The following is a 25,079-nucleotide window of genomic DNA, read 5'->3' as shown; positions in this document are numbered from 1 at the left end:
GTTCTTTCAAACATGGCTTTAGATTCGAGAATAAATTCTCCCGTTCCACTGTCCGTACAAGGGTATCACACAGGCGGAACGAAAGCTACGTGTCGAAGAGGGAAGGGTTTGAAAGAGGAAATACTATAAATAATGAAAGAGCAGGAGTTTCTGATTCAATTGGCCGTTCAAACTGAGCGGGCTTTAGGGGAAGAGAGAAACCCTAGTTTTCCGTTTCATTTCTTCCCTCTCTCCTGCGGAAGCTGCAACTCAGTATAGGCTCCAGGAGTAGGAGACAGCGGCTGCTATGAACAACCACTTTGATACCAGATATGGAGACCCTAACTCCTACCGTGAAAGGAGAAGGTACGCCAAAATCCCCACTTTTCCTTTCCTTTTTTTTCTCTCTCTCTCTAACGATTTTCTCATCAATGGCGCCAATACAATTCCTATACGACTTAGAAAACACATATTTATCCTTCTCTTCTTTTCACTTCTTCTCATTCTTTCTCCTCACGCTCCTTTTGTGATGGTTTTGTTCATTCGTTAGGGTTTTTCTGTTTTGCCATTACGGCTGAAAGTGAGTTTTGGAAGAGTTAGGTGAAATTCATGGTGTAATGTATGTCAGTTTTGGGTCAGGGGCCTTCTGGTGCTTCCAATATGGGTTGTTGAATTGTGCGTGGTTTCCATGTTTCTTGTGGCACACCATTTGAAGGAATAGACTATAGACCCTTCTATTTTTTTTTCTTTCTGGATTTTCTAAGCATCAATTCCATTTAGTGGGAACTTCTGATGAATTGCACCTCATAGTTTGGGGGGACTTTTCACACTTCCATCGCGGTTATTGACACTGAATCGTGACTGGATTGTTTAGTTACTTTTCCTTCTCCCACCTCTCTGTCGTTTCTTGTTCTGCTGTACGTCCCTGGTTGGAATCTTTTGTTGGTCTCTCGCTCCAAATTCTGACTGAAATACTAGGTTATACTGTATGTGATTCAATGTATGGTTACTCTCTTTATCTCTCCAAATTATCCTGGAAATATATAGTTATACTCTCCTCCCCTCTCTCTCTCTCTATCTATTGCATTATGAAATGTTTGAATTACTTTACAATGCAGTGACATAATGGGGCCGCCCCTTGGTGCCCCAATCAGCATGGCCGGAGGTGCTTTCCCCGGTGGGATCCTTGGCCCTCGTGGATCCCCTGTCATCCCTGCAGCCCAGTCCCACGCTGGGGTAGACCCTGCTCCCTTTAGAGGCGGCAGCACGGTCAGTGGGCCTGCAAGGGGTGGCTTTAATGGAATGTCAACCTTACCCTCTAGCATCGGGCGAGGGCGCGAAGGCCCACCACCACATGGAAGAGGCCGAGGATTCGATGGAGTTCGTGGGGGGCGGGGTGATCGTGGCGGTCGACGAGGGGGATTAGGTGGTGGTGGGGTCCGCAATGGAAGAGGGAGGGAGCATGACATGGATGGCGGGAGAGGAGGGTTTAGTGGGGCTCGCTCTGGTGGTAGGGGTCACGAAGGGGGTCGAGGGGGACGTCGGGATTTTGATGCTGGTCGAGGACGAGGAGGAGGCAGAGGTTTTGACAGGGGTCGTGGGGGTAGGGGGAGAGGCTACGGTGCTGGGTCCAAGAGTGAATTGGATAGCATTGAACTTCCTCCTGAGGATTTCGGGGAGTTGATACCCTTTGAGAAGAACTTCTATGTAGAGAACCCAGCCGTGCAAGTGATGTCGGAACAAGATGTTGTGCTCTATCGTAAGAGTCGTGATATAACAGTTGAGGGTCGGGATGTTCCAAAGCCTATCCGTTATTTTCATGAGGCCAACTTTCCGGGTAATTTTTTTGTGTAACTTGGGTTATCTCATCATCTTTATAGTATGCATGTCATGTGTTATAATTTTCTTACTTTGGAATCCATTCTTCATATATCTTTGTCCTTGTCTTTATATGTTTTTGTTGATGGTGGCCACTATATTAAGCTATTCCAAATTTTATCTTAAATATGTAACTTGTAGTTTTATATATGCAAATTAAAGGGTGCATTTTTCTCAATTTTTTGTTATTTATTTATTTTTATCACTTAGAACTTATGGTGAAGTTCTATAGTTATGGTGAAGTTTTGTAGTTCCTTCGAAGTTATGGATATTCTTGTTGAATATTTTTTGTTGCCAGCTGCCACTGTGTATCATGTTATCGTACTTGTTCTTTATAAAAAATATAGGATATTTTATTTTAATGTTTATCAGTGCAAACTTTTGTTATAATTGTCATATGCATATAAGTTGTTTTTGGGTGCGGTTTGTATAGAGCGGAGGCTCTAAACAATCAAAGAAAGTGCACCTTCAAATAGTATCTAAAAATGTGGTTTCAATACTGGAAATCTTTGTGAGACCTTTAAAATTTATTTCATCTTTAATTATAAAATTTGAAGCGTCAAAAATAGTGTAGATCAAGCAGATCTATGAAAACTTGAAAATCTTGAAAATTGACAGTCGAATGTTGTAGTTTTTTTTATTCCTTGTTTCCTTCTTTCTTTTACTATGTACCTCCCCCTCTGTCTCCCTCTTCTCTTACTACTTTTGTTTGTCTGAGCACCCAACTTGTGGGAGTGCCGTCTTTAGATTATAGCCTAATGTATTATTTGTATTTATTTACAAAGTTAACCTTTCGCAAAAAAAAAAAAAAAAGCGTTAGAAGATGCACTAATGCATTACAAGATGCACTATTTCCAAAACTTGAAATTCTTTTTTTCTCATGTCCATGCATCTTGATGTCGAGATGATCAATTTGAGGATATTTGGGCATCACAACGACCTCTTCTAGTGAAATTTTTGGGGTGGGCTCTAATTTGATTGTTTAGATCCTCGGCTCTATGTAAACCATTTTCCTTTTTATTTCACTAGTCAAAAAAATGAGAAAATGGCTTAATTTTTATCTGGATTATTTATGGTGAAATGGATTGATAAATTTTGAATATTAGTTTCATAGCAATCTACTACGGATTGAACTAGTTGGGATAGGAACCTAGACCAAAACTGGTCCATGAAAACCCATTTTCATTAGAAAACTGAATATAAATGTTGAGTTGGGTTAAACTGGATGTTGAATAGGTTAACTGGCTTGTTCAACTAGAAAACCTGCCCAATGATCCTTTTTCATATTCTCTTACTTCATTTTTCATATTGTTTTCTTGATTTATATTTATTAATGCAGTTCAAATTGTTGACCATTGAAATGGATTGGATTGACCCACTTTCCACTTTGACTTTTGGTCTAGCTATTTGAAACATTGTTTGTTAATAAAGTATAGTGGCCAGTGTTTCAAAAAGCGCTAAGCAGTAGGGGGGTCCAGGCCACCCAGCGCCTAGGCAGGTGCCCAGAAACTGGGCGGCCCAGTAGAAATATTTTTTTTTGTCTCTCTCTATAAAATAGCCTCTTATGTGTTTTAGGTTTCAAATGAACCTAAAATCTACAATTTTGCCTATTTAGTATTAAAAAAATGACCCAAAAATACCCTCAAGGAGCTACATTTCTGCCCATGGGTGGGGTGCACGCCATGGACGGCCACCTAGGCGGGTTCAGGTAGGCGCCCAGGGATATCCGCCTAGGCGTTGGGTGGTCCGCTTTTTGAAACAGTGATAGTGGCCTAGCATCCCTATGTCTCAATACTTATGTTTATTGAGCAGTACCCTATTGAAAGGACGAAAAGCTAATAATAATAAAAAAATGCTAGGCACATGTTTGGAAGTACGAGCATAATGACCATTGTCACCATTCTCACAATATCGAGAAATGATCTGACCTACTTACATAGCCATCACATGTTCTACCTGTCCCAAGATCAAGTGAAGCACTTCATACGTCAAGTACATGGGATTTCTGAGAAAAATAAAGAAGTGACTTAGCCTAATCCTCACATGGTCCACCGAGATAATAGATCGTCTGAAGCTATGTTTTATATCTCGTACTGCCTTGCAAATCATGGTTATGCATAAACTTGTTTTGGTTATGAGTACCCTATAAATATATCAATTTTTGGTACTTGTATGAAAGTGTTTAGGGGAATTTCCAATATACTCTTACCAATGTAATGAAGTGAAATTCATATCACCTATATAATAGACAGTAGACACATCCCAAATACGTAAAACAGATTCAATCCTGTATTAGACAAACACACTAGGGTAATTAGAAATACATCCTCATATCCATAGGGGTGTCGAAATATATAGTCATTGATTTCTCGAAAAAGGAAAGTGTCCTGAACGATATTATCTCACCTTGACGAAAACTGTTATCTGTTGCATGATGCTTGCTGTAGCTCTTCTATGAATTGGACTGTGTATTTGTAACTGTACATGGATTAATTTTTCTTTTAAGACTTCATGTATGAGCAAAAATGAGAGTTTTTCTTTGTGGTAAGACTATTTGAAATTTGAATTGTAATAAGTACTGTGGTAATTTACAAATGAATTTGACAATCAATCAGCAACATTATTTCCATTATTGTACAAGTGAACATTAACCAACTGTTTGGGAAACTAAGAATCGGTTAGAATGACACACACATGCTTGAGCGTAGAGCATGTGTGTGTGTGTGCGTTCGGCTTGGGTGCCCGGATGTGCGTGTCTTTATATATTTTTATATAAGGTTGCAACCTTAAAATGGAGAATTAAGGTGTATCTTAAAAATCCATCGGAAAAAGTTGTGTTAACATTGGAAAACCCTCTAATTGATCATCTTGACATTGAGATCTGTGTTAGAATACCCCCCTTCCTTCTTCATCATGGGTCAAAATTACCCAAAAATGCCCCCCAAAAAATTAGTATTTTTTCGCCATTTTTATGGTGGATCCAAGGCGTCCGACTAGCTTGCCTGGGCGGGCTCCTAGGAAGTTCTATCCAGAAAGGCCAGCCCATACCTAATTGTGGCTGTCTATGGCCTCTTGGGTGCTTAGGCGGTCGGTTAGGATTTGGGCGGGTCGTTTTTTGTAACCTTCGGCTTTGGAATCTTGTCATGCGCTCCAGGGAAGGGAATCTCACTCAATGGTTTTAACTTTTGGATCTCGATCCCTAATTCGATCCTTCCTATTAGGGATTGAGATCCTAAGCTACAAGGGATCCAAATTCTCTTGCATTGTAGTATGGTATGTTCTTGTAGTGTGATATAGTATAGTGGTATTATATACCATAGTTACCGAAATCTCTCCACCGACCTTGTGTTTCCGGTTCGAAAACCTTATTTCGAGTTTTTGTTAAGAAATCTCCACAGAAGCCGTTCTCAGAACCAAGGAAACTCGATTCCTTAATTTCAGAATCTCGATTCGACACATCTTTAGGAACCATTTTTCGGAACCATGGAAACTCGATTCTTTAGTTTCAGAATCTCGATTCAGCACATCTTTAGAAACCATTTATTGAAACCAAGGAAACTCGATTCCTTAATTTCGGAATCTCGATCCAACACATCTATAGAAACTTGAACCCATTAATTGTTGGTAGATGTTCTCAAATATATCGAATCTGGATTCCAACGAGGATTAAATCTTGATTCCACGTCAATTGGAGTAGAAATCTTTCTTCAAATGCTTCTAGTGGTTGCAGGGTTTCATTATTTTACTTGTGCCACCCTAGATGGCTTTTACTTTAAATTTAAAATATAACTGGTAAATACAACACATACAATTAAAAGTAAAATCATGACGTAGACATAATCCTATTTTATCTTTATAATAATGAAGTCAAAATCACAATTTAGAAATGCTTTTCTTTTGTATATAATGATTGTAAGTTCAATAGTCAACATAATCACTTTAAAATTTTGGAAACCTTCTAATAAGAGACATTCAATATAGGTTTGTAAAGTTGATGAGGCTCAAGATGTGCTTGTGGCTTCCTTTTCCATAAAAATGAAATCTCGATTCCTGGTAGGGGTCGTCAAACGCATTTCATAGTCCATATTATTGTAAATCTTGATCTCGAACAGGCATGGATCTATGATCCATATACTTCAAAAACTTGATTCCAAATATGTTAGAATCACAATTCGAAACAACAACATATCTCTGTTCCACATATGTCAGAAACTCGATTTCATAGATGTCGGAAACTCGATTCCGCATATTAATAAATCTTGACTCCTAGAGTGTCAATTCGGGGGGAATGGGAATCTCTATTCCAAGGAGGCTGGAATCTCGATTCCATATGTGGATGAAACTTAGATCTATTTCGGTCGAAACACGATTATCAAAAGCTACGAATCTCGTTCCTAGCGATTCCTATTGTACGGACAACGATTCCTAAGACATGAATCTTCTAGTCGGTCGCGAGTCCGGTTCCTAAAACGATTCAGGTTCTTAGGCATTTCCAACAGCTATGCTATATACTATATAGTTTAGTATATATTGTATATATGTTGTAAACTTAAATGTAATAGCATTTAATATAGAATGGTAGAATATAATATATAGCACAATATTGCAGTACAGTATGGAGGTATATATTATATAGCAATGTGGTCTAGGTACTATACTATCGTACTAGCCTTAGATTTTCAACCTGGAGATTGGTCTCATATAATTATCATTTGACCCCAATTAAGTTTGGATTGAGCTCACCAACATATTGGGATCGAGATCCCTAGATTTTAGGGTGTACAGATTGTTGTCCCTACCATAGGCTGCTTCTTGCGTCTCACAATCCTAAGGTCCTTGTCGTATACCTGATCCGATTCGATCCCTAACCTGGTTACTATGGTCATCCATCATCTGTCCCTATGATGGATGATATAGATTAACCATATCCATATGAATGTATATCATTGGGAAGTACAGTTAATTTTCATTGTCCATCACTGGGAAACAAGGGTGGTTGCCCCCATGCCGTGCAATATGCAACACTGCTGGTTATGGAGAATACTTTTCCTTTATTAGGAATCTAGGATCGTTTAGATTGACCATAATCAGTGTGATGCAGAGAGATTGTCTTACAATTTCCCAATGTGGCAGGGCCTATGTTTGAGTGTCTTCTTATTATCCATATCTGATTTACTTTTGCAAATTACACTCACCTATCTATTATGCAGGGATAGCTTAAGCTGTATCCGCATTAGATATTTTAGAAATATATGTAGAAGCCGTAGTGAGTTTTGATGTTTGAGTTTGCATAGTGGACATTGAAATTGGTGTTTTACTATTGTTCAAATAAAGTGCTACCATTGCTTTGCTTGCATTATTATTTCTTTTCTTCTGTGTTCTTTTGGGAAAATCTTTGTTTTGGTTGTGAGGGTTTTTGCATTGTTTTCCAATCTATAGTTTTTATTTGACCAATCCATAGTTTTCTGGTTTTGCATGTTACTTCAATCAGTCATTATTTGTCATATAAGCAATTGCCTTGCTTTGTTTCAAATTTTTGCATTGTTTTCATTTGTTTATTTTAATGTGGAAATTGGGTTCTGTTTCCAGATTACTGCCTTCAAGTGATCACAAAATGTGGTTTTGTACAACCTACTCCTATCCAATCTCAAGGATGGCCAATGGCTTTGAAGGGTAGGGATTTAATTGGTATTGCTGAAACTGGTTCAGGGAAAACGCTGGCCTATCTTTTACCGGCCTTGGTACATGTGAATGCACAACCTCGTCTTGGTGAGTATTTCTATCATAACAAATTTTGTGATAAGGATGAATTCCTTTATAATTGCTGATTGATAATTGTTTGGTATTTATTATTTTATGACTTGGAAAACGTTTCTTAATTTCAGCTCGTGGTGAAGGTCCTATTGTCTTGGTCCTAGCACCTACTAGGGAATTGGCTGTTCAGATTCAGCAAGAAGCTGAAAAATTTGCGTCACATTCCAATGTTAGAATTACGTGCATATATGGTGGTGCCCCTAAGGGACCCCAAATTCGAGATCTTCAAAAAGGTGTGGTTGTTTATTGATAAATGACTTCTATACATCGTGGCCGTCTGTGGATTTATTTTATTTCAAATGTTTGCAATTTGAATAATTTTGCTGTCTAGACTTACATATTTGAATTGACCTCTCAAACTATGCAATTTGTAGGGGTTCAGATTGTCATTGCAACACCTGGTCGACTAATTGATATGCTAGAAGCTCATCACACAAACTTGCGAAGAGTTACGTACCTTGTTTTGGATGAGGCAGACCGTATGTTGGATATGGGATTTGAACCTCAGATTAGAAAAATTGTTGCTCAGGTTGGATGTACATTTCCTTAATTTTCTTTTTCAATCAATTTTTTTTTTAAATTTAACACATATTAGTATAAACTTGTTTATTATTGTTTACTATTATTATTTCTTATATTATTAGTAATGCTGCATTATTATTTTTGGAAAATGTGTAGGCATAAAAGAAAGTTCCTACATGCATTCAGTGATTCACATGCATATTATGTATGGGGATGGGTATAAGTGTCCTTGGAAGTTTTTGGTAGTTCTTTACTTTGTTCTGACATTTGCAATATGGATTTAGTGAGATCTTAGAACCAACTTTCTTGGGATTTTCAAGAATTAGTGATATTGGTTTCTTCAAAATGCATTTACTGTAATACTTGCTTGATCTCAAGAGTTTTTAGTCTTCTAATATAAATCATATAACTGGATTTAACATAAATATTTAGTCGTAATTGTTCATTTTGAGCCTTTTACTGCTGAGACCTGGCGGGCTACATGGCTGTCAACATAGACACGGAATGGGTTGCTGATTGCGAGTGGGGGTGCTTTGAGGATACAATCCCTAAGAGTTTCAATCTTGATAACAGTTTTGGTTTTCAATTGGGGATCAAATGATTTGAACCCATTGAATCAAATTCAAGTAGATTCTCTGTAATCATCAATAGATGCATAAATTAAAACATTTAAAAAATGAACATTAGGGGAAAAAAAAAACATGATTAACCTTTTTTGAGGTAGGTTAGTTTGCTTTCCAAATGTGCAATAAAGATTATATGTATTTAGAAAAGTCTGTATTTTTGTGGAGAAATAAGTGAAGCACATTATCTAATATAATATTCTACTATAGTGTATATTAGGAACAATGATTTTTTTGATAATGTTAACATTTGTATTGCTGAGAAAGGGAATTGCAGTATATTGTCTCTCCGGGAGAGCCCTCTAGACGGGACGTCCGGTAAAAAGAAGATAGAAAACCCCTGTACAGTAATAGGATTTTCCCCCTAAGTGCGGTTTACAATAAGAGGCTAGGATAGGGCTTATAAAATTGCCCCCCCCCACCTTCAGATGTACAATGACAAGGAAAAATAAAAAGGCCCAAAAAATTAAAAGGGGGTTCACTGGTCCAAAGAAAAAAAGAAGGTGGACCCAGTTTGAACTGCCTTGCCCTGTCTTCTAGCACCCTCCTTTGTCAGCCAATCTGCGAAGTCGCTAGACGTCCGCTAGGTATACTGCCATGAGACGTCCATAGTCTTGCAAATTTGTTGAACCTCGTCAAAAACTTGGATCAAGTACCATGGAGGATCACATGTCCTACTAGCCCATGAGATGACATTCTTGGAATCACCTTCCACTATCAAGCTAGAGCCCCAGGAGGAGTTGAATTTTTTTAGAACAAGGAGGAGGGCTAAGGCTTCTGCATAGTGAGAGTACTTGATGCCGAGGTAATCGGAGAAGGTGAGGAGAATATTGCTTTCAAAGTTTCTGAAAACCCCTCCTACTCCCAAGGAGCACCCATTAAAATTGAGTTTGATGCTACCTTGGTTCGGTGGTAACTAGAGACTTGGCCTAGCTGCCCCTGCTGGTTGGTGATGAAGGATATTTCCCCATTGGGAAAGGAAGAAGGATCTTGGAATTCCTGCGAAGAACTTCATGTTGGATGCCCAAAAGGTCACTAGGGTGGTTACCTATTGAAAAATGGCCGGAATTGAAAGCTTCGTCCCTCGAAAACTTCTGGAGTTTATTTCCATCCATATTAGCCTAATGGTAGCAGCTAAGGTCGCTTTCCACAGGATTCTACTTGCCTTTGGCCAGCTTGATTCAAAATTGAAGGTAAGGAGGGCTTTTACCGAGGGTGGGGTAACCCATTGTAAGCCAAAGAGTTGTGAAACCCGGCCCCATAAGTCTGAAGAGAAGGCACAAAGTAGGAACAAATGGGAGTTTGTTTCCTCCTTGCATTCAAACAAAACGCACCTATTCGAAATGGGCACCCCTCTTCTTTGTAATTGATCAACTGTGAGAGCTTTTTGTGAGAAGGCGAGCCAATTGAAGGCTTGTACTTTGGGTGGTGCAATAGTGGACCAAATTCTAGAGAAGTGTTCGGATGGGGAGGGGAAGGAGGAAAGGTTTTTGCAGAGTGAAGCCATTGAGAATTTGCTCGAGGGGGTTAAGGTCCAAATGATTTCATCTCTTCCTTGAGAAATGAAGAAGAGATTGTGCAGGGAGTTCAATAGTCGCTGGAAATCTGCCTACTCGACTTCGTTTAGGCTCCTTCTAAAGGAAGGATTCCAAACTCTGTGACCTCCCAAGGTGCTGAGTTCCTGGGCCACAGAAGAATCTTGGTTTCGTGCCAGAGAGAAGAGAGTTGGGAAGGCCTCACGAAGAGGGGAAGTCCCTACCATATATCTTGCCAAAATTTAACTGTTGACTCTTCTCTCGGGTGGAACCTAATGTGTCTCTTGAAAGAGGACAGGACTGTTAAAAGCGACTTCCAGGCCCTGAGGTCTTATGGACTTGGCCTTTTCCAGGGAGCCAATTTGCAGATGGAATCGTATACTTGTGTTTTAAGACCTGCGCCCAAAGGGCATTTGGCTGAGTTGCTAAGCGCCACCACCACTTCCCAAGCAAGGTTGCATTGTGCTTGCGCTGTACCTTTATCCTTAGACCTCCCTGCACTTTTGGTTGGCAAACCTTGTTCCGAGCAACGAGGTGGTTTCTCCTCGTCTTCCTGCATAAACCAAAGGAAATTCCTCACGAGTATTCAGGCGGTTTGCCACCTGAGCAGGCATATGGTAAAGGGACATGAGGTAGATTGGGGAGTTCGCTATGGTAGCTTTTATCAAGGTAGTTCTTCCTGCAAAGGAAAGGTATCTACCCTTCCACCTCGCCAATCGTCGATTGACCTTGTCCAATATTGGGGACCAGAGCTGCTTTCTTGGCTTACCAACACCCAAGGGATGGCTCAGGTAGGTTGTAGGCAGGTTTTGGACTTTACATTCACAATTTGGAATGAGGTCCCTAATCTCAACAAGTGACAAAGCCACCCCCAGCATACAAGATGTTTCCACATTAATCTTGAACCGAGTAGCTGATTGGAAACAGCTAAGGAAAGTTTTTAGATTTTTTATCTCAATAGCAGTAGCTTCTAGGAAGACTAAAGTGTCGTTCGCGTACTGTAGGTGAGTGATAGTGGGCCCCTGTCTACTAGTTTTGAAACCTGTAATAAGGCCTGCTTGGTAGACCCGAGCAATGGAACGGCTAAAGACTTCAGCCGCTATGTCGAAAAGGAAGGGGGAAAGGGGGTCTCCTTGTCTGAGACCCCTAGAAGAGGGGAAGTAGCCTACAGGGGTTCCATTGTTGAGGGTGTAGAAGTGAGGGTTCGAATAGCAGCCTCCTCATCCATTTCCTCCATCTCTCCCCAAAACCCATTCTGGCCATAGTCGCGTCCAAGACTGACCAATCCACATGGTCATATGTCATCTCCCAGTCAATTTTGAAGATGAGACCTGATTGTTTGGAAATGTGTCTCGAATGGACGCATTCGTGGGCCACAAGGCCCCATCTAGAATTTGTCTACCTTTCTTAAAGGCGGATTGTGAGTTAGAGATGATGGAAGGCAAAACATGTTGCAGTCTAGACGCTAAAACCTTTGCCAGGATCTTGTAGGAGGAGTTGAGGAGATTGATAGGCCAAAAGTCTTTAATTTCCTCAACTCCTTTTTTGGGCACCAGGGCTAGGAAAGTGGCATTCATGGCTTTATTTAAAATGCCCCTATGGAAGAATTTATATTAGGGACAATGTTGCCACAACGATGCTTACAGTTTTATATGTGAAACATAAATGCTTAGTTAGGTTGGGATGGGGACTAGGAGCAATTTTAGGGATTGTTAGTTGGAAATCACGAAATACTAGGTGATCCCCATGTATTTTTTTGAAAGTGTTAAACTCTTGTTTAAATATAAAGAGTAATTACATAGGAGCGAAGAGGAAACCCACAGGCTGGGCCTCTCGCCAAAGGAATAGGCTTATCCAGGAAGGTTGCCCTTTGCAAAAAATGGGTAAGAGCAAGCACAAAAACCTGGACAAAAGAAAAAGGATAATAAAGATGCAAAAAGGTCATGGCACGCCAGGTCTTAAAAAGCTGGAGTGCGCTCTGTCTTTAGCCCGTTGATCCCCCAGGGTGTTGGATTCCCTCTAGATATGCCTCCATAAGATGGCCATATCCCTGCAAATGTGGGTAGTCTCGTAAGCCAGAGGCCAAATGTTTTGAGCAACTCCTTCGATGATCAGCAGGTGACCCCAATAGGGGTCGAAAAGCTTAGTCCAAAAGGGAGGACCATCGGCTTAGCTAGCTGTGAGACGGCGTGACCAATGTTCTTGGATAAAGAAGCGACAATGTTGCCGAGGTGGTCGTGGAAGACACCACCCACCCCTGCCAAACTAGGGTTATCGAGAGAACACCCGTGGAAGTTAAGTTTGGTTAGGCCCACAGGAGAGGAGAGGGGGGGGGGGGGGGGGGGGGGGGGACCAAAAGCTGGATCTAGAGGTCCGAGCGGTGCTGGAGAAGGGTTTGCCACTGGTGTAGGAAAGTCACGGATGAGGTTCCTTTGTAGACCTTGTGATTTGTAGCCCAAAAGTTGATTGTTGTGGTTATCTTGTGAAAGAGGGCCAAAACTTTGCTTTTGACTCCTCAGAAAATCCTCGGAGTTCCTCTCAGTCTAGATTACCCAAATTGGGTTGCTATAGACGCCTTCGACAGTACCCTGCCAGCTTTTGAGCAACTCCTTCGATGATCAGCAGGTGACCCCAATAGGGGTCGAAAAGCTTAGTCCGAAAGGGAGGACCATCGGCTTAGCTAGCTGTGAGACGGCGTGACCAATGTTCTTGGATAAAGAAGCGACAATGTTGCCGAGGTGGTCGTGGAAGACACCACCCACCCCTGCCAAACTAGGGTTATCGAGAGAACACCCGTGGAAGTTAAGTTTGGTTAGGCCCACAGGAGAGGGGAGGGGGGGGGGGGGGGGACCAAAAGCTGGATCTAGAGGTTCGAGCGGTGCTGGAGAAGGGTTTGCCACTGGTGTAGGAAAGTCACGGATGAGGTTCCTTTGTAGACCTTGTGATTTGTAGCCCAAAAGTTGATTGTTGTGGTTATCTTGTGAAAGAGGGCCAAAACTTTGCTTTTGACTCCTCAGAAAATCCTCGGAGTTCCTCTCAGTCTAGATTACCCAAATTGGGTTGCTATAGACGCCTTCGACAGTACCCTGCCAGCTTTGGGCCATGAGGTGTCGAGTGAAAGGTTGAAAATGGCCGGGATGGAGGGTGGGATAACCTTAAGAAGGCCAAAGAGTTGGAGCAGTGAGCTCCACAGGTTGTTTTCGAGTTGGTCATTGATAAAAAGATGAGAATTTCTCTCTTCTGCTATGAGGCACATCTCACAGTGATTGGGATAGGAACACCCCTACACTGGAGAAGGTCGACAGTGATAGCTCTTTCGGAGAGGGTTATCCAAATCAGTGCCTGAACTTTAGGGGGAGCGATAGAGGACCAAACTTGGGCAACAATGGACCTTGGGTAGAGGTGGAAGGTAGGTGGCATCAAGAGTTTCTTGTAGAAAGATGCCACAAGAAAATTACTCGAGGGAGAAGGGGTCCAAATGATACAATCCGGCCCAAAGAGAGCCAGGAAGGTCGAGTGAAGCAGGGATGACAAGGTAAGAAATTCAGAGGTTTCCAGGTCAGAGAGCGGCCGCTTGAAAGTAAGGTTTCTAGACTTTGAGGGTGTCTGAAGGGGGATATCTCATCCGCAATAGAGGAGAACTTGTTGATGGCCAAGGAGAAGACTATCAGGAATAGGTCCCTGAGGGGGGTGTAGCCCAACTATAGTTCTGACCAGAACTGAATTCGATGTCCCTCCCTAGGGTGGAAGTTGACATTTCTTTGGAATCGGGCAAAAGAGGACAAGGGCTTCCAAGTCCTGAATGGTCTATTAGGGTCTTCCAGTTGGTAGCCAATCATTGATGGGGATTCTGTATTTGCAGCGGAGGACTTGGGTCTAGAGGAGGTTGTTTTGAGTTGCTAGTCTCCACCACCACTTTCCAAGCAAAGCCGTATTCTGTTTTCTTAGGAGGCGGATACCGAGACCACCAAGGTGTTTGGGTTGACAAACTTTCTCCCAAGAAATGATGTGATATTTTTTGTATTTGAATCTCTTGGCCGCAAGAAGTTTCTCATTAACTGTTCTAGACGGTTTGCCACTGTAGCTGGCATGTGGAATAGTGACATGAGGTACACGAGAGTGTTGGCTATAGTTGCCTTGATAAGGGTAGTTCTTCTCGCGTAGGAGAGGAAATGTCCTTTCCAACTAGCTAGACTGTCAACTTTGTTGATAATGTGGTACCACTGCATCTTTTTGGGTTTACCGAGGCCCAGTGGCATACTAAGGTAGCTAGTAGGTAGGTTCCACTATGCAGTTCCAATCAGGGATGAGGGCTCGAGTCTCAGACTAAGTGAGAGCGATGTGAATCATTGTGGATTTTTCCAAGTTGACTTTGAATCCCATGGTAGACTTGAAACATTTAAGAAAAAGTGACCGGGTCTCGGTTTCCTGCTATTCCACGTTTAAAAAGACGAGAGTATTGTCAGTGCACTGCAGATGAGATATGATGGGAACTCTAGGGCTACTTTGAAACCAATTAGACGACCTGACTGGTACATGTGGGAGATTGATGGGCTAAAGACCTCAGCTGAAATAGCAAAGAGGAAGGGGGCGAGTGGGTCTCCTTCACAAAGTCCCCTAGATGATGGGAAGAAACCCTTAGGGGTGCTGTTAATGAGCACAATGAAATGAAAAAAGGTCGGGAATAACAACCTTTCATCCCCTAAAACTAATCCCACCTCCTCCAAACCCACCATCCCCCTAAAACTAACAACCCACCCCAAACATGACCCTAAACAAAAAAGAAAAAAAAAAAAGAAAAGAAAAATCACAACCACACATAGATGGGGAGCATTTTCAGCAGTTTTTGGTAAGCAGGGTAGGGGGAAAATGGGCCTTACTCATCAATAGCAGGCAGCTGAGTGAAACAGTCTGTTACAAAATAAGCGGTCCGTCCAAACTCAGGCTAGTACATTCAACCTTAGAAGCTGCAAGTGTGGCTCTGTTGCAATCTCCAGGCAAATGGTGCAGGTTGAGGAACTTACCATGCTGGGCTGTTGATAGATACTCTATTGTGCTCAAATTTGTCTAAGTATACAAATTACTGCTTTAAAGTGCAAAAATGGGGTCTGTTTGTTGTGATCAAAACAAAAATTAGCTTGGTTCATGACATCTTCTTTTGGCTAGTCTAAGTTCAATAGGCATTTATTTCTTGATTTTGTTTCTTTTTCCGTCCACTTATCGGGACAAATTGTTATCCTTGTGCTTTTTCTTTATTTCACAAGCGTGCAAAAGTAATATAACTTCATTACAATTGGAACTTGTAAATATAATGAAAATGCCATAAAGTGGGATGATCTTATGTGCCAAATTGATTTCTCCCTTCATCTTGTTGAGAGATGATGTCTTTGTGACGAACTATAGTTCTCTTTTAAAAAAATTTATCCAGTATGGGCTTGTGGGAGTGATGTTATTAACTTTTTTAATTGTCTCAAATGAAAGCTGTTTCAAATCATTTATGTTGTCTAGAAAGAGTTATTGGTTTGCAACTTGGGGTTGTTTGTTGGCATTGCACTTGCAGGTAATCTGCAATATTCAGAAAACCTTTTTGAGGGCTTACAGCTTTGGGCTGTATGTTGTATCGCTAGCTTGTTCTCACTGTCCATTCGACAACATTTGCAATGGGTTTCTAAGGCCCGCTAAATTTTGTCATTTCATGCAAAGTAATACCACAAAATATTTCTCTATTATACTCCATGCTTTGCATGTTATGATCGGGCTCTAGTATAATGTCACTTCTTGTCACCATACTGGACCTTAATGTTATATATAATTTCCAGTAGTTCTAGAATGCTTTGTGTTTGTTTTAAACTTAATAGTGGTGGGCTGGAGGGTTATGGCCACTTTTGTTTTTCTCATACATGGATTTAGACCTCAAGCATGAATACAGAATAGCCATTTTTGCTAAACTTACCAATGGAATCCTCTTTTGATTTGATACCTTCTTAAAACTGTACCACAGAGTGGTTAGAGCCAAATTTTCAAAAAAGATGTCTTTAGAATTGACAACTCAATGTAATTGTAACTATTCATGTCCTGTATTATATCACATGAGCAATGGATAATCAATGGTTGATAAAATTTGTATGGCTCATCCTTTTAAATCTGTCATCCTTTGGATTGTCGATATAACATATGAGAGTCCATAATCTCTGAGATAGTCTTTGTAGTTTGAAGATTTTCTTGGTTTCAGTAGGTTTAAATGATCATTTAATTTTGAATTGTGTTCCACTTTGAGTAGTTTTCGTAAAACCTTACAAAATTTATACCATTGATGGGGACTATTTGCAATTGATTTCGAGAGCTCAATATTTATCATGCTGTGTAGAATCCGTGATACCTATGCATATAGAAACATGATATGAAATGAAAAGGATGAAAACAGCAGGACTTTGCCCATATTATATTTACATATTTCTCCAAGGAAAGGGCATCCATTCTCCTCTTGAAGATTGTGGAAGACTCATGGATGACACCATAGCCTAATGAGTCCCTCCAAAAGGCCCAGTCTAAGATGTGATGTGATAGAAGAGGCTGAGAAAGCATTGCAAAACAAATCCTTGACTATTTTGACATTGTTTAATTTTTGGATGTATATTTCTGATTTTCTTTATCTACCAGAGTTTCCCCTCATAAAATTGATTTTGTACTCGACGACATTGAAACTTCAAAAATTGAGAGCTTTTATATCAGATTTGATGGTACCTTTTTTGACAGGTCTGTTCTGCGATGGTTTACTAAGGCTTTTTGCTGAGCATAACAGGCTTTGGATTTTGTTGAATAAAAAAAAAAATTGTATTACAGCATCTTATAATGGTTTTACTGTTGTTTGTCTTTAAGCCATTTGTCATTATGTTTATGGTGGTTCTTCCTCTGTGCTGATTGTGTACTATTCTACCATTATTCTACACCACACACTGTCCATAATTGAAGGCATTGGGTCCATGGGTTGTCTATTTGCTCATTTTAAGATAGAAAGCGAGATGTCCCTTGTGTTTCCATCATCTCTTATCCTCTTGTTGGAGTTTGCTGTTCTCTGGTTTCCCATCTTTTGTGTTTGAAATACATTGTTTGGTATGTATTGGTTTACCATGCCTCAGGATGGAGTGGACTGTTGTTTCAAAACCTTTTTTGATTATCAACATGCCATCTGATGAAATTATTTGGAAGACGTGCATCTCTTTTTCCGGTTTCAATTATTTACATGTTCCTGACTGTATTTAGAATCACCATACTTAACTTCGTATAATTTTGTATACTAATAAAAATCATCAGTTGTGATGCTGTCTTTTTACAAGAAAGAAAGTACATCTTTGCGTGCTGTTTTGGGTGTTGTCCCAAGTTGTAAAAATCTATTCTATCATTTGATGGGCCTTTAACTTATAATTTGGATAGATTATGTAGGCCAGTTTCCTTCGCACTACTTCTTGAAACTAAAATGAAGCTCCTATCTCTGAAGGATGAGTTCATGTTTGCAGATTCGACCCGATAGGCAGACATTGTATTGGAGTGCCACTTGGCCAAGAGAGGTGGAGGCTTTGGCCAGGCAGTTCTTACGTAATCCATACAAGGTATATAGTATTATTATTCTAGTAAGCAAAGTGGATATCAAAGTGTGGAGTGAGTTAAGAATGTGCTCCCCCGATGTGTTCATACCTTCAAAGCATGCATTGATGTTGTTGAGCAATTGTAGGTCATCATTGGATCAGCAGATCTGAAAGCTAATCAATCTATCAACCAAATTGTTGAAGTTGTGGGGGAGACTGAAAAGTACCCTAGGTGAGTCAATCATATGTCCAATTCCGTACTGGCAAATGTCATGTCTGCCCTTATAAGTGATTTCCTTTATGTTTTCTTCTTTTTTCTTTTCTGATAATTGGGTTTCTACTGTTTTGTTTTTGCCCCAATTTTGCAGGCTGATCAAGCTTTTGCAGCAAATCATGGATGGAAGCCGGATCCTCATTTTTATGGAGACGAAAAAGGGTTGTGATCAGGTCACCAGGCAACTGAGAATGGATGGATGGCCAGCCTTGTCCATTCATGGCGATAAAAGCCAAGCTGAGAGGGACTGGGTTCTGGCTGAGTTTAAGAATGGAAGAAGTCCTATTATGACGGCCACTGATGTAGCTGCTCGTGGTCTTGGTATAGCCCATTTATGCTTGAAGTCTTATATCTCATTTAGTCGAATTGCTGGTGGTTGGAGGAGTCAGCGGGCTGCTTGCCAGTGTTTAAAGGAGAATGGAGTTCGGTGGGTGGCGGCGTGTGATTGTACCCTCATTCTAAAGGCCTGGAAAAGTGTTGGGAAATAAAAAAAAACTGAAACTTTAGATGTTTCATCCCGAGCATGAGTGTTCTCTAGTCGTTGGAGATCTATTATTTTTCTGACCTTGTTAAATGGTCTCTTGTGAATTTATCCTTCGGTCCCTTCACAGGTTGGTTCCCATAGAAAATTCTCTGCTCGGGTTGTTTTGTGTTCGCCGCCATCCACAGTTTATGGAGCTGGTTTCATGTGGCAGCCCGATCGACTCAGTGCACAAAAAACGTGGTGGCCCTTATCCCTGCAAGGTGGGCATCATTTGCTGCATGTGTGTTATATTTGGTGATCCAGAAATAACAATCAGGGATAAGGGCATCTGGGGATTTCTTTTCTGCAAAGTTGACTATAATCCTAGGGACTTTGGGAAAACCACTGACAATTGGGTCATTGCTATCCATTGAAATCATGGGCAGCTATGGAGAGGGAGTTGCATCCACTGAATGGGACACGACTCCAATGGTGGACATCTCTATCTCTTGATCACCATTCATGATTTTTGTGGATGGCAATGACTGAGTTGTCTATACTATTTTTATAGTCCATTGGATGACAGGCCTAGTTTCACTAGGTTCTCTTCACCTTGAAGAATTCTCTAGGCCTTTGTGTCCTTTCTCAACTTCTTTCATTTTAGGCATTTTCTTAGGCTAAAAGCTAGATTCACCATCAGGGAGTGGAACATCAATAACATGGGATAACATTCTATCCAAAATTTCTATTTTCCGCTCTAGTTCTGCACCATACTCCAACCACAAATTAGGTTTCTTTAACATTTTATGTAAGTATTTTGGTGCTAATTTGGATGCGTTGCAGACGTGAAGGACATAAAATGTGTCATAAACTATGATTTTCCTGGATCCCTTGAGGACTATGTTCATCGGATTGGCCGAACAGGACGTGCTGGGGCCAAGGGAACTGCTTATTCATTCTTCACTAATGCAAATGCGAGGTTTGCGAGGGAGCTCATTAAGATTCTCCAAGAAGCAGGACAGGCTGTGAGTCCACAATTGGCTGCCTTGGGTCGCTCTAGTGGGGGAGGAGGCAGTGGAGGTATAGTTTCTTGGACACTTAGGATTCTCTCTCTCTCTCTCTCACTCTCTCTCTCCATATATATATATATATATATATATATGGAAAAATCTTAAAAATGCCTATAGGCGAATTGCTATAGTGTTTTGCCCCGCCACAGACATGCTATGTCCGTGGCGGTTTATTGAAAGGAGCAGCAACAAATGTCGCATGGTCCGTGGCGGTTCTTCGTGCTATGTCTGTGACGGTTTGACCGCCACGGACATGCTAGATCCATGGCGGTCTTTAATCCTCGCCGTCCGAAAAAATCGGACAGCGTCGAGCCTATGGGAGAAAACACTGTTCATTTTTGCTCATAGGCGTTGCGTAATGGCTTTATATATATATATATATATATATATATATATATATATATATATATATATGTATATATAAGGATTGTATACAATTATACTACTTACCTTTGGTACGGGGAGGTTACAATTACTTACAACCATCTGATGTGAAATCTGATAGTTTGGGTGTGTCACAAAATTCGAAAAAATTCTTTTTGAACTTTGAGCTTAGTCCATGAAATAAATGCTTCTACCCAATTTCACATTCAATGGTCAAGATTAATTGTAACCACTTTGTACCAAAAGTAAATGGTTTCATTATATAGTTTCCCATACATTATATATATATATATATATATATATATATATATATATATATATATATATATATATATATATATATATATGTATATATAGGGCAAGGTTTCTATACTTCCCCTACAACATAGAAGACCTTACCATCCCGCCGTCCAATTTTTATCAAGTGCGCCACTCACCGTTTGATCTTAAATCCAATGCCTCAGAGTATTTTATTATTATTATTTTTATACAACTTCTCATTGGGGCTAAAATTCTCATTTGGAGGTGCACCTTAATTGGATTATTTAAGGTTGCAACTTTATAGAAACCACACCCATATATATATATATATATATATATATATATATATAGATATAATCATCATCATCATCATTATTTGAGCCTTATCCTAATTATTTGGGATTGGTTACATGAGTCTTGATGTACCATTCTGTTCCATCAAGGGGCATATCCTCATTTAGACTATAGATATCATATTTCTTACTACTTCCATCCATGTCGTTTGGGCCTTTCCCTGGTGCTTTTAGAGCCTTCTATTTGAACCAGATTACCCCTCCTAACCGCTGCTGATCGAGGTTGATGCTGCACATAGCTAGACTACCTAAATCTACTTAAACTACTTTCCTTCATCTTATCGCCTATTTGAGTCACCCTTACGTTCCCTTTAATGCCATTCGTTCCAAATTCCATCATTTCTTGTCTTACTATTCATCCATCTCAACATTCTAATCTTAATTACGCTCAATCATATATATATATATATATATATATATATATATATATATATATATATATATATATATATATATATATATATATAGGAAAAGGCTATGGAAAGCTCGCTCGTGTATAGTTCATTAGTGCGCCCAAAGGCCTCGATTTGTTGGCCTATTTCAATGGCCTGAAAGCCGCTCTCTTCTATTAGAAAAAGTGTGAATTGATTCATTAATGCAATGTCAGCCTCTATTCTGCAGCCCTCTATCTACTTGGACAGCTCTCTCGCATTCAGCGTGTCGCTCTCTCTCGCTCTAGACTCTACACGAGAGTCAATACTACCTGTATCCAAAACCAGTCAATGTTCTCTCTCTCTCTAATTCAACACTCACTTTCTCCCAAACCAGCAAGACCTCTCTCTCCCTTCCTCTCTCTAGTTCAGCTCTCTCTCTCCCAAACCAGACCTTTTTCCTCTCTTTCTCCCAAACCAGCAAGACCTTTCTCCCTCACTTTCTCAAATTCAGCACTCTCTCCCTCTCTCTAATTCAGTTTAAACTTCTTTTTACCACTTTTGATAAAGAGCAGATTGTTATCTCCGCATATATAAAAACGGTTCCTTCTATCACATTTTATAATAAGCACAAATAGAAGTGCCACAATACTTCATAAGAAAAATACGAAAAGCTATCCTAGATTGAAACTTTTGCTAGATAATGTCAGCAAGAGAGAGAAGGAGATTAAAAAAGACGAAGTTATGAATGAGAGAGAGAGAGAGAGCTGCGGTTTAGCAGGGAAGAGAGGGAGATAGGCGACTGGTTTGGGAGAGAGATTGCTGATTTAGAGAGAGAGAGAGGGAGAGAGATGTTACTGGTTTGGGGAGGGAGAGAGTGCTGAATTAAAAGAGAGACGGTTTGGACGACTGGTTTGGGTGAGAGAGATAGAGAGTGCTGATTTAGAGGGCGAGAAAGGCAGAGAGGTGCTGCTCTGGTTTGGGAGACAGAGAGGGTGAGAGGCCTTGCTGGGTTGGGCGACTGGTTTGGGGGAGAGAGGGGCAGAGCGTGTTGAATTAGAGAGAGAGAGGCGGAGAGGTGCTGCTGGTTTATTCGATTGATTGGTTTGGGGGAGAGATGGGGTGAGAGTGTTGAATTAGAGAGAGAGAGAGAGAGAGGTCTTGTTGGTTTGGGGGAGAGAGTGCTGAAGCACAGAGAGAGAGAGGGAGGTGTAAATGGTTTCAGCAGTTGGTTTTGGACATAAGGTAGTATTGACTCCCATTTAGAGTTTAAAGAGAGAGGACACGCTGAACGAGAGAGCCCTCAGAGCAGAGGGCTGACATAGCATTAATGAACTCAAACTTTTATTGGAGAGAGCGGCTTTTCATCTGGCCATTGAAATAGGCCAACAAAATTGAGCCCGTTGGGTGCACCAATGAGCTATACGCGAGCAGGTTTTTCATAACATTTTCTATATATATATATGTAAATATGGAAAATCTTAAAGACACTAGGCGAAAATGATTAGTGTTTTATCCCGCCATGGATTTGCTATGTTCGTGGAGGTTTATTGAACAGACCCGCAATGGACGGTGCAATGTCTGTGGCGTTTCTACGTGAATTTTTGACCGCCACGGACCTAGAATGTCCATGGCAGTCATTTCATCCATGCCGTCCGATTTTTTCGAGCGGGTTCAATCATGGACATTCTAAGTTTATGGCGGTCATTTTATCCATGCTGTCCGATTTTTTTGAACGGTGATGAGCCAATAGGCGAAATCACTGTAGCATTTCGCCTATAGCGTTACGTAGTCTCCTCTTATATATATATATATTTAATTTTATCTCGAGGCATATGACTGCAAAAAAATGGATTTCAAGTTTTAAAAATAGTTCATCTAATATATTATATAGGTTGTCCATTTTCTAAAGTTCCATTTTCTAAAGTTTGAAGTGTTTATAGATCTGCTTGATTTGTATCATTTTTTAGGTTGAATTTCATAATTAAGGGCAAAAATATGTTTTCAGGCCATTGTAAGGATTTCTAACATTGTAAGGATTTCTAACACTGGAATTGCATCTTCCAACAAGTCGCATCCAATTATTAAAAAAAAAAAGTTCATTAACAAAGTTTGGTGTCTGATACTGTTTACCTATGTACTTTAGAGAGAGAGAGAGAGAGAGAGAGAGAGAGAGAGATTTTATGAATCCCTTTTACATTTTGCTTGCATTTGTGTAGGTGGGAACTTCCGTTCCAGAGGTCGCGGCTATGGCAATCGATCACTAATTTCGGGATCTAATACAATTCCAATTGGTGGTAAACGGCCGTGGTAGGAATGGACTTAGCCTCTTGGCTTTGGGCTTTATTTTTTTGTTGCACCATCTTTCCATATGCCTGTTGCGGTTATCGATAGGTAGACTGATTGGAGATGGGTTGTGTTTTTCACCCACACATGCATTTGATTATTTTTTTTAATGAAAAATAACATGTTTTGAGTAGTATGATCTTATTTTCAAGTGACAATAGGGTCTTCTAGCCCTTGTACACATGCCTGATCTTTCTTCAGATATTATCTTGTATACTCAGCATAGTTTGTTGCCTTAATCGAGGTGCTTGTTTGCATAAAAATTATTACCCTACGTGCACAATTCTGTTGAAAGGATGTCTTTGATCTTTCTTTACACTAAAACATTTTGGTTTGTCCATTTCTTAGAAAGAGATGATGAGATGGAGTTGATTAGTAATTGTGTATCTATTATTGTTCAATTCTTATTTTTATTGGTATTTAGATTCCTTACTATTCTCTGTTTCTGCTATGTCCACCTCCTGGAAAATTTTATTATTCAGTAATATTGATCTGTTTCTCAAATGGAATGAATAGGAAGTTGGACATCTGCAGTAAACAAAAGTTTGGCTTAAGCGTTTCAAGTGAATTCATAATATTGGGTTATTATGAATAGCATTGCTGCAAAATATTCCGGATTAATCCTTAATAAATAAGCCCTGAATTGTATTGTGTCCATTCCTCTAAATTGAATTTGAAAGATGGTTCGAGGAGTGGTGTATTTTGAATGATTTTGACCATACTCTTAAAAGTCCTCCGTGTTCGTTCCCATTAGGTATTTGTGCACACCTGCCGTCCGCAATTCTTCTTTTATTCAATTATTATAATATGGATTGTCTATAGTTTATTATGATATTTGTAATATTTATTGGGAGATGTTTACATTGGACTGCCTATTTATACTGTAGAAGTAAGATGCACTTGTAAATTTTGAGATGTAGTTGGAGTGTCAGAAACCTTAGGATGACTTGACAATTTGTATTCACCATAGTTACAAAATTAAAATTTTAAAAATGGTATAAATAGATAAGATCTATAAACATTTTAAATTTTTGAAAATAGATGGTTCAGATAATTTGTTATAAGATGTATTATTTTTTGGACTTGAGATTCTTATTTTTCCTTATATTCAACTCGAATTTGAGATGATCAATTAAATGGTTTTACAACTTTCGAATGCTTTTTTCTACTAAGTTTTTGAGATCCATTTTACATCTACGAGGTTGCGATCTTATATGAACTTTTTCTATGGTTATTATGGTTGCATATTTTTAATTTTTGAGAAGTGGGTGAATAAAGTTACTTTTAACAAGTTTTCATGCTGCTTGCTTATGATGTTGAGCACATAACAAAAAAAATGAAGCAACATATTACAGGCCAAGGGGATAAACTTTCGTTATTTGCTTGACAGACTTCGACTAGGCTTTGCAGATTTTTAGTCCTATTTGTATTGGCTCCGTATAATACAGAGTAATAGAATGATGGATTCTTCAACTATTTTTATCCCAGTTGTGTTGAACCAACTGCCACATTAATCTTTCAAGTGTGTGCTGCGTCACCACCATGTACACAAGAGAGCTTGGTTAAACATTCTAACATTTTGAATATTTAATCTACTTTTACACTTGGGGGTACAAACTC

General features: G+C 39.9%; 1 protein-coding gene across 2 annotated transcripts; it reads left to right on the top strand.

Annotated features, from left to right (window-relative positions):
• Positions 1 to 23,722, top strand: LOC18435153 (DEAD-box ATP-dependent RNA helicase 20). Of its 2 annotated transcripts, none has more exons than XR_016058281.1 (10): positions 1 to 345; positions 1,098 to 1,816; positions 7,447 to 7,626; positions 7,743 to 7,904; positions 8,046 to 8,200; positions 17,869 to 17,961; positions 18,084 to 18,169; positions 18,306 to 18,822; positions 19,518 to 19,754; positions 23,333 to 23,722. XR_016058281.1 is itself a non-coding variant. In XM_006845204.4 (10 exons), exons 1-10 carry the CDS (start codon positions 287 to 289, stop codon positions 23,425 to 23,427), a joined length of 2,013 nt encoding a protein of 670 aa, XP_006845267.1. In that variant the 5' UTR covers positions 1 to 286; the 3' UTR covers positions 23,428 to 23,722. The 2 variants fall into 2 exon arrangements, 1 of the variants encoding a protein (XP_006845267.1); XM_006845204.4 differs by having other exon boundaries at positions 18,306 to 18,532.
• The last annotated feature ends 1,357 nt before the right edge of the window (positions 23,723 to 25,079 follow it).

This window comes from Amborella trichopoda, chromosome 6, assembly GCF_054954075.1.
Source record: "Amborella trichopoda isolate Santa Cruz 75 chromosome 6, AtrichopodaSantaCruz75HAP2 v2.0, whole genome shotgun sequence".
In the NCBI taxonomy this organism is placed as follows: domain Eukaryota; kingdom Viridiplantae; phylum Streptophyta; class Magnoliopsida; order Amborellales; family Amborellaceae; genus Amborella; species Amborella trichopoda.
Note: the sequence above shows the minus strand (reverse complement) of the source record. Positions and strands in the feature narration are given on the sequence as shown.

What these genes read in the sequence shown, in the direction of transcription:
- LOC18435153 (XM_006845204.4), top strand. Translation starts at nt 287, where the DNA reads ATGAACAACCACTTTGATACCAGATATGGAGACCCTAACTCCTACCGT. An exon ending in TCATGAGGCCAACTTTCCGG is followed by an intron (nt 1,817 to 7,446) that starts GTAATTTTTTTG and finishes TTCTGTTTCCAG; the next exon opens with ATTACTGCCTTCAAGTGATC. An exon ending in TTAGAAAAATTGTTGCTCAG is followed by an intron (nt 8,201 to 17,868) that starts GTTGGATGTACA and finishes TCATGTTTGCAG; the next exon opens with ATTCGACCCGATAGGCAGAC.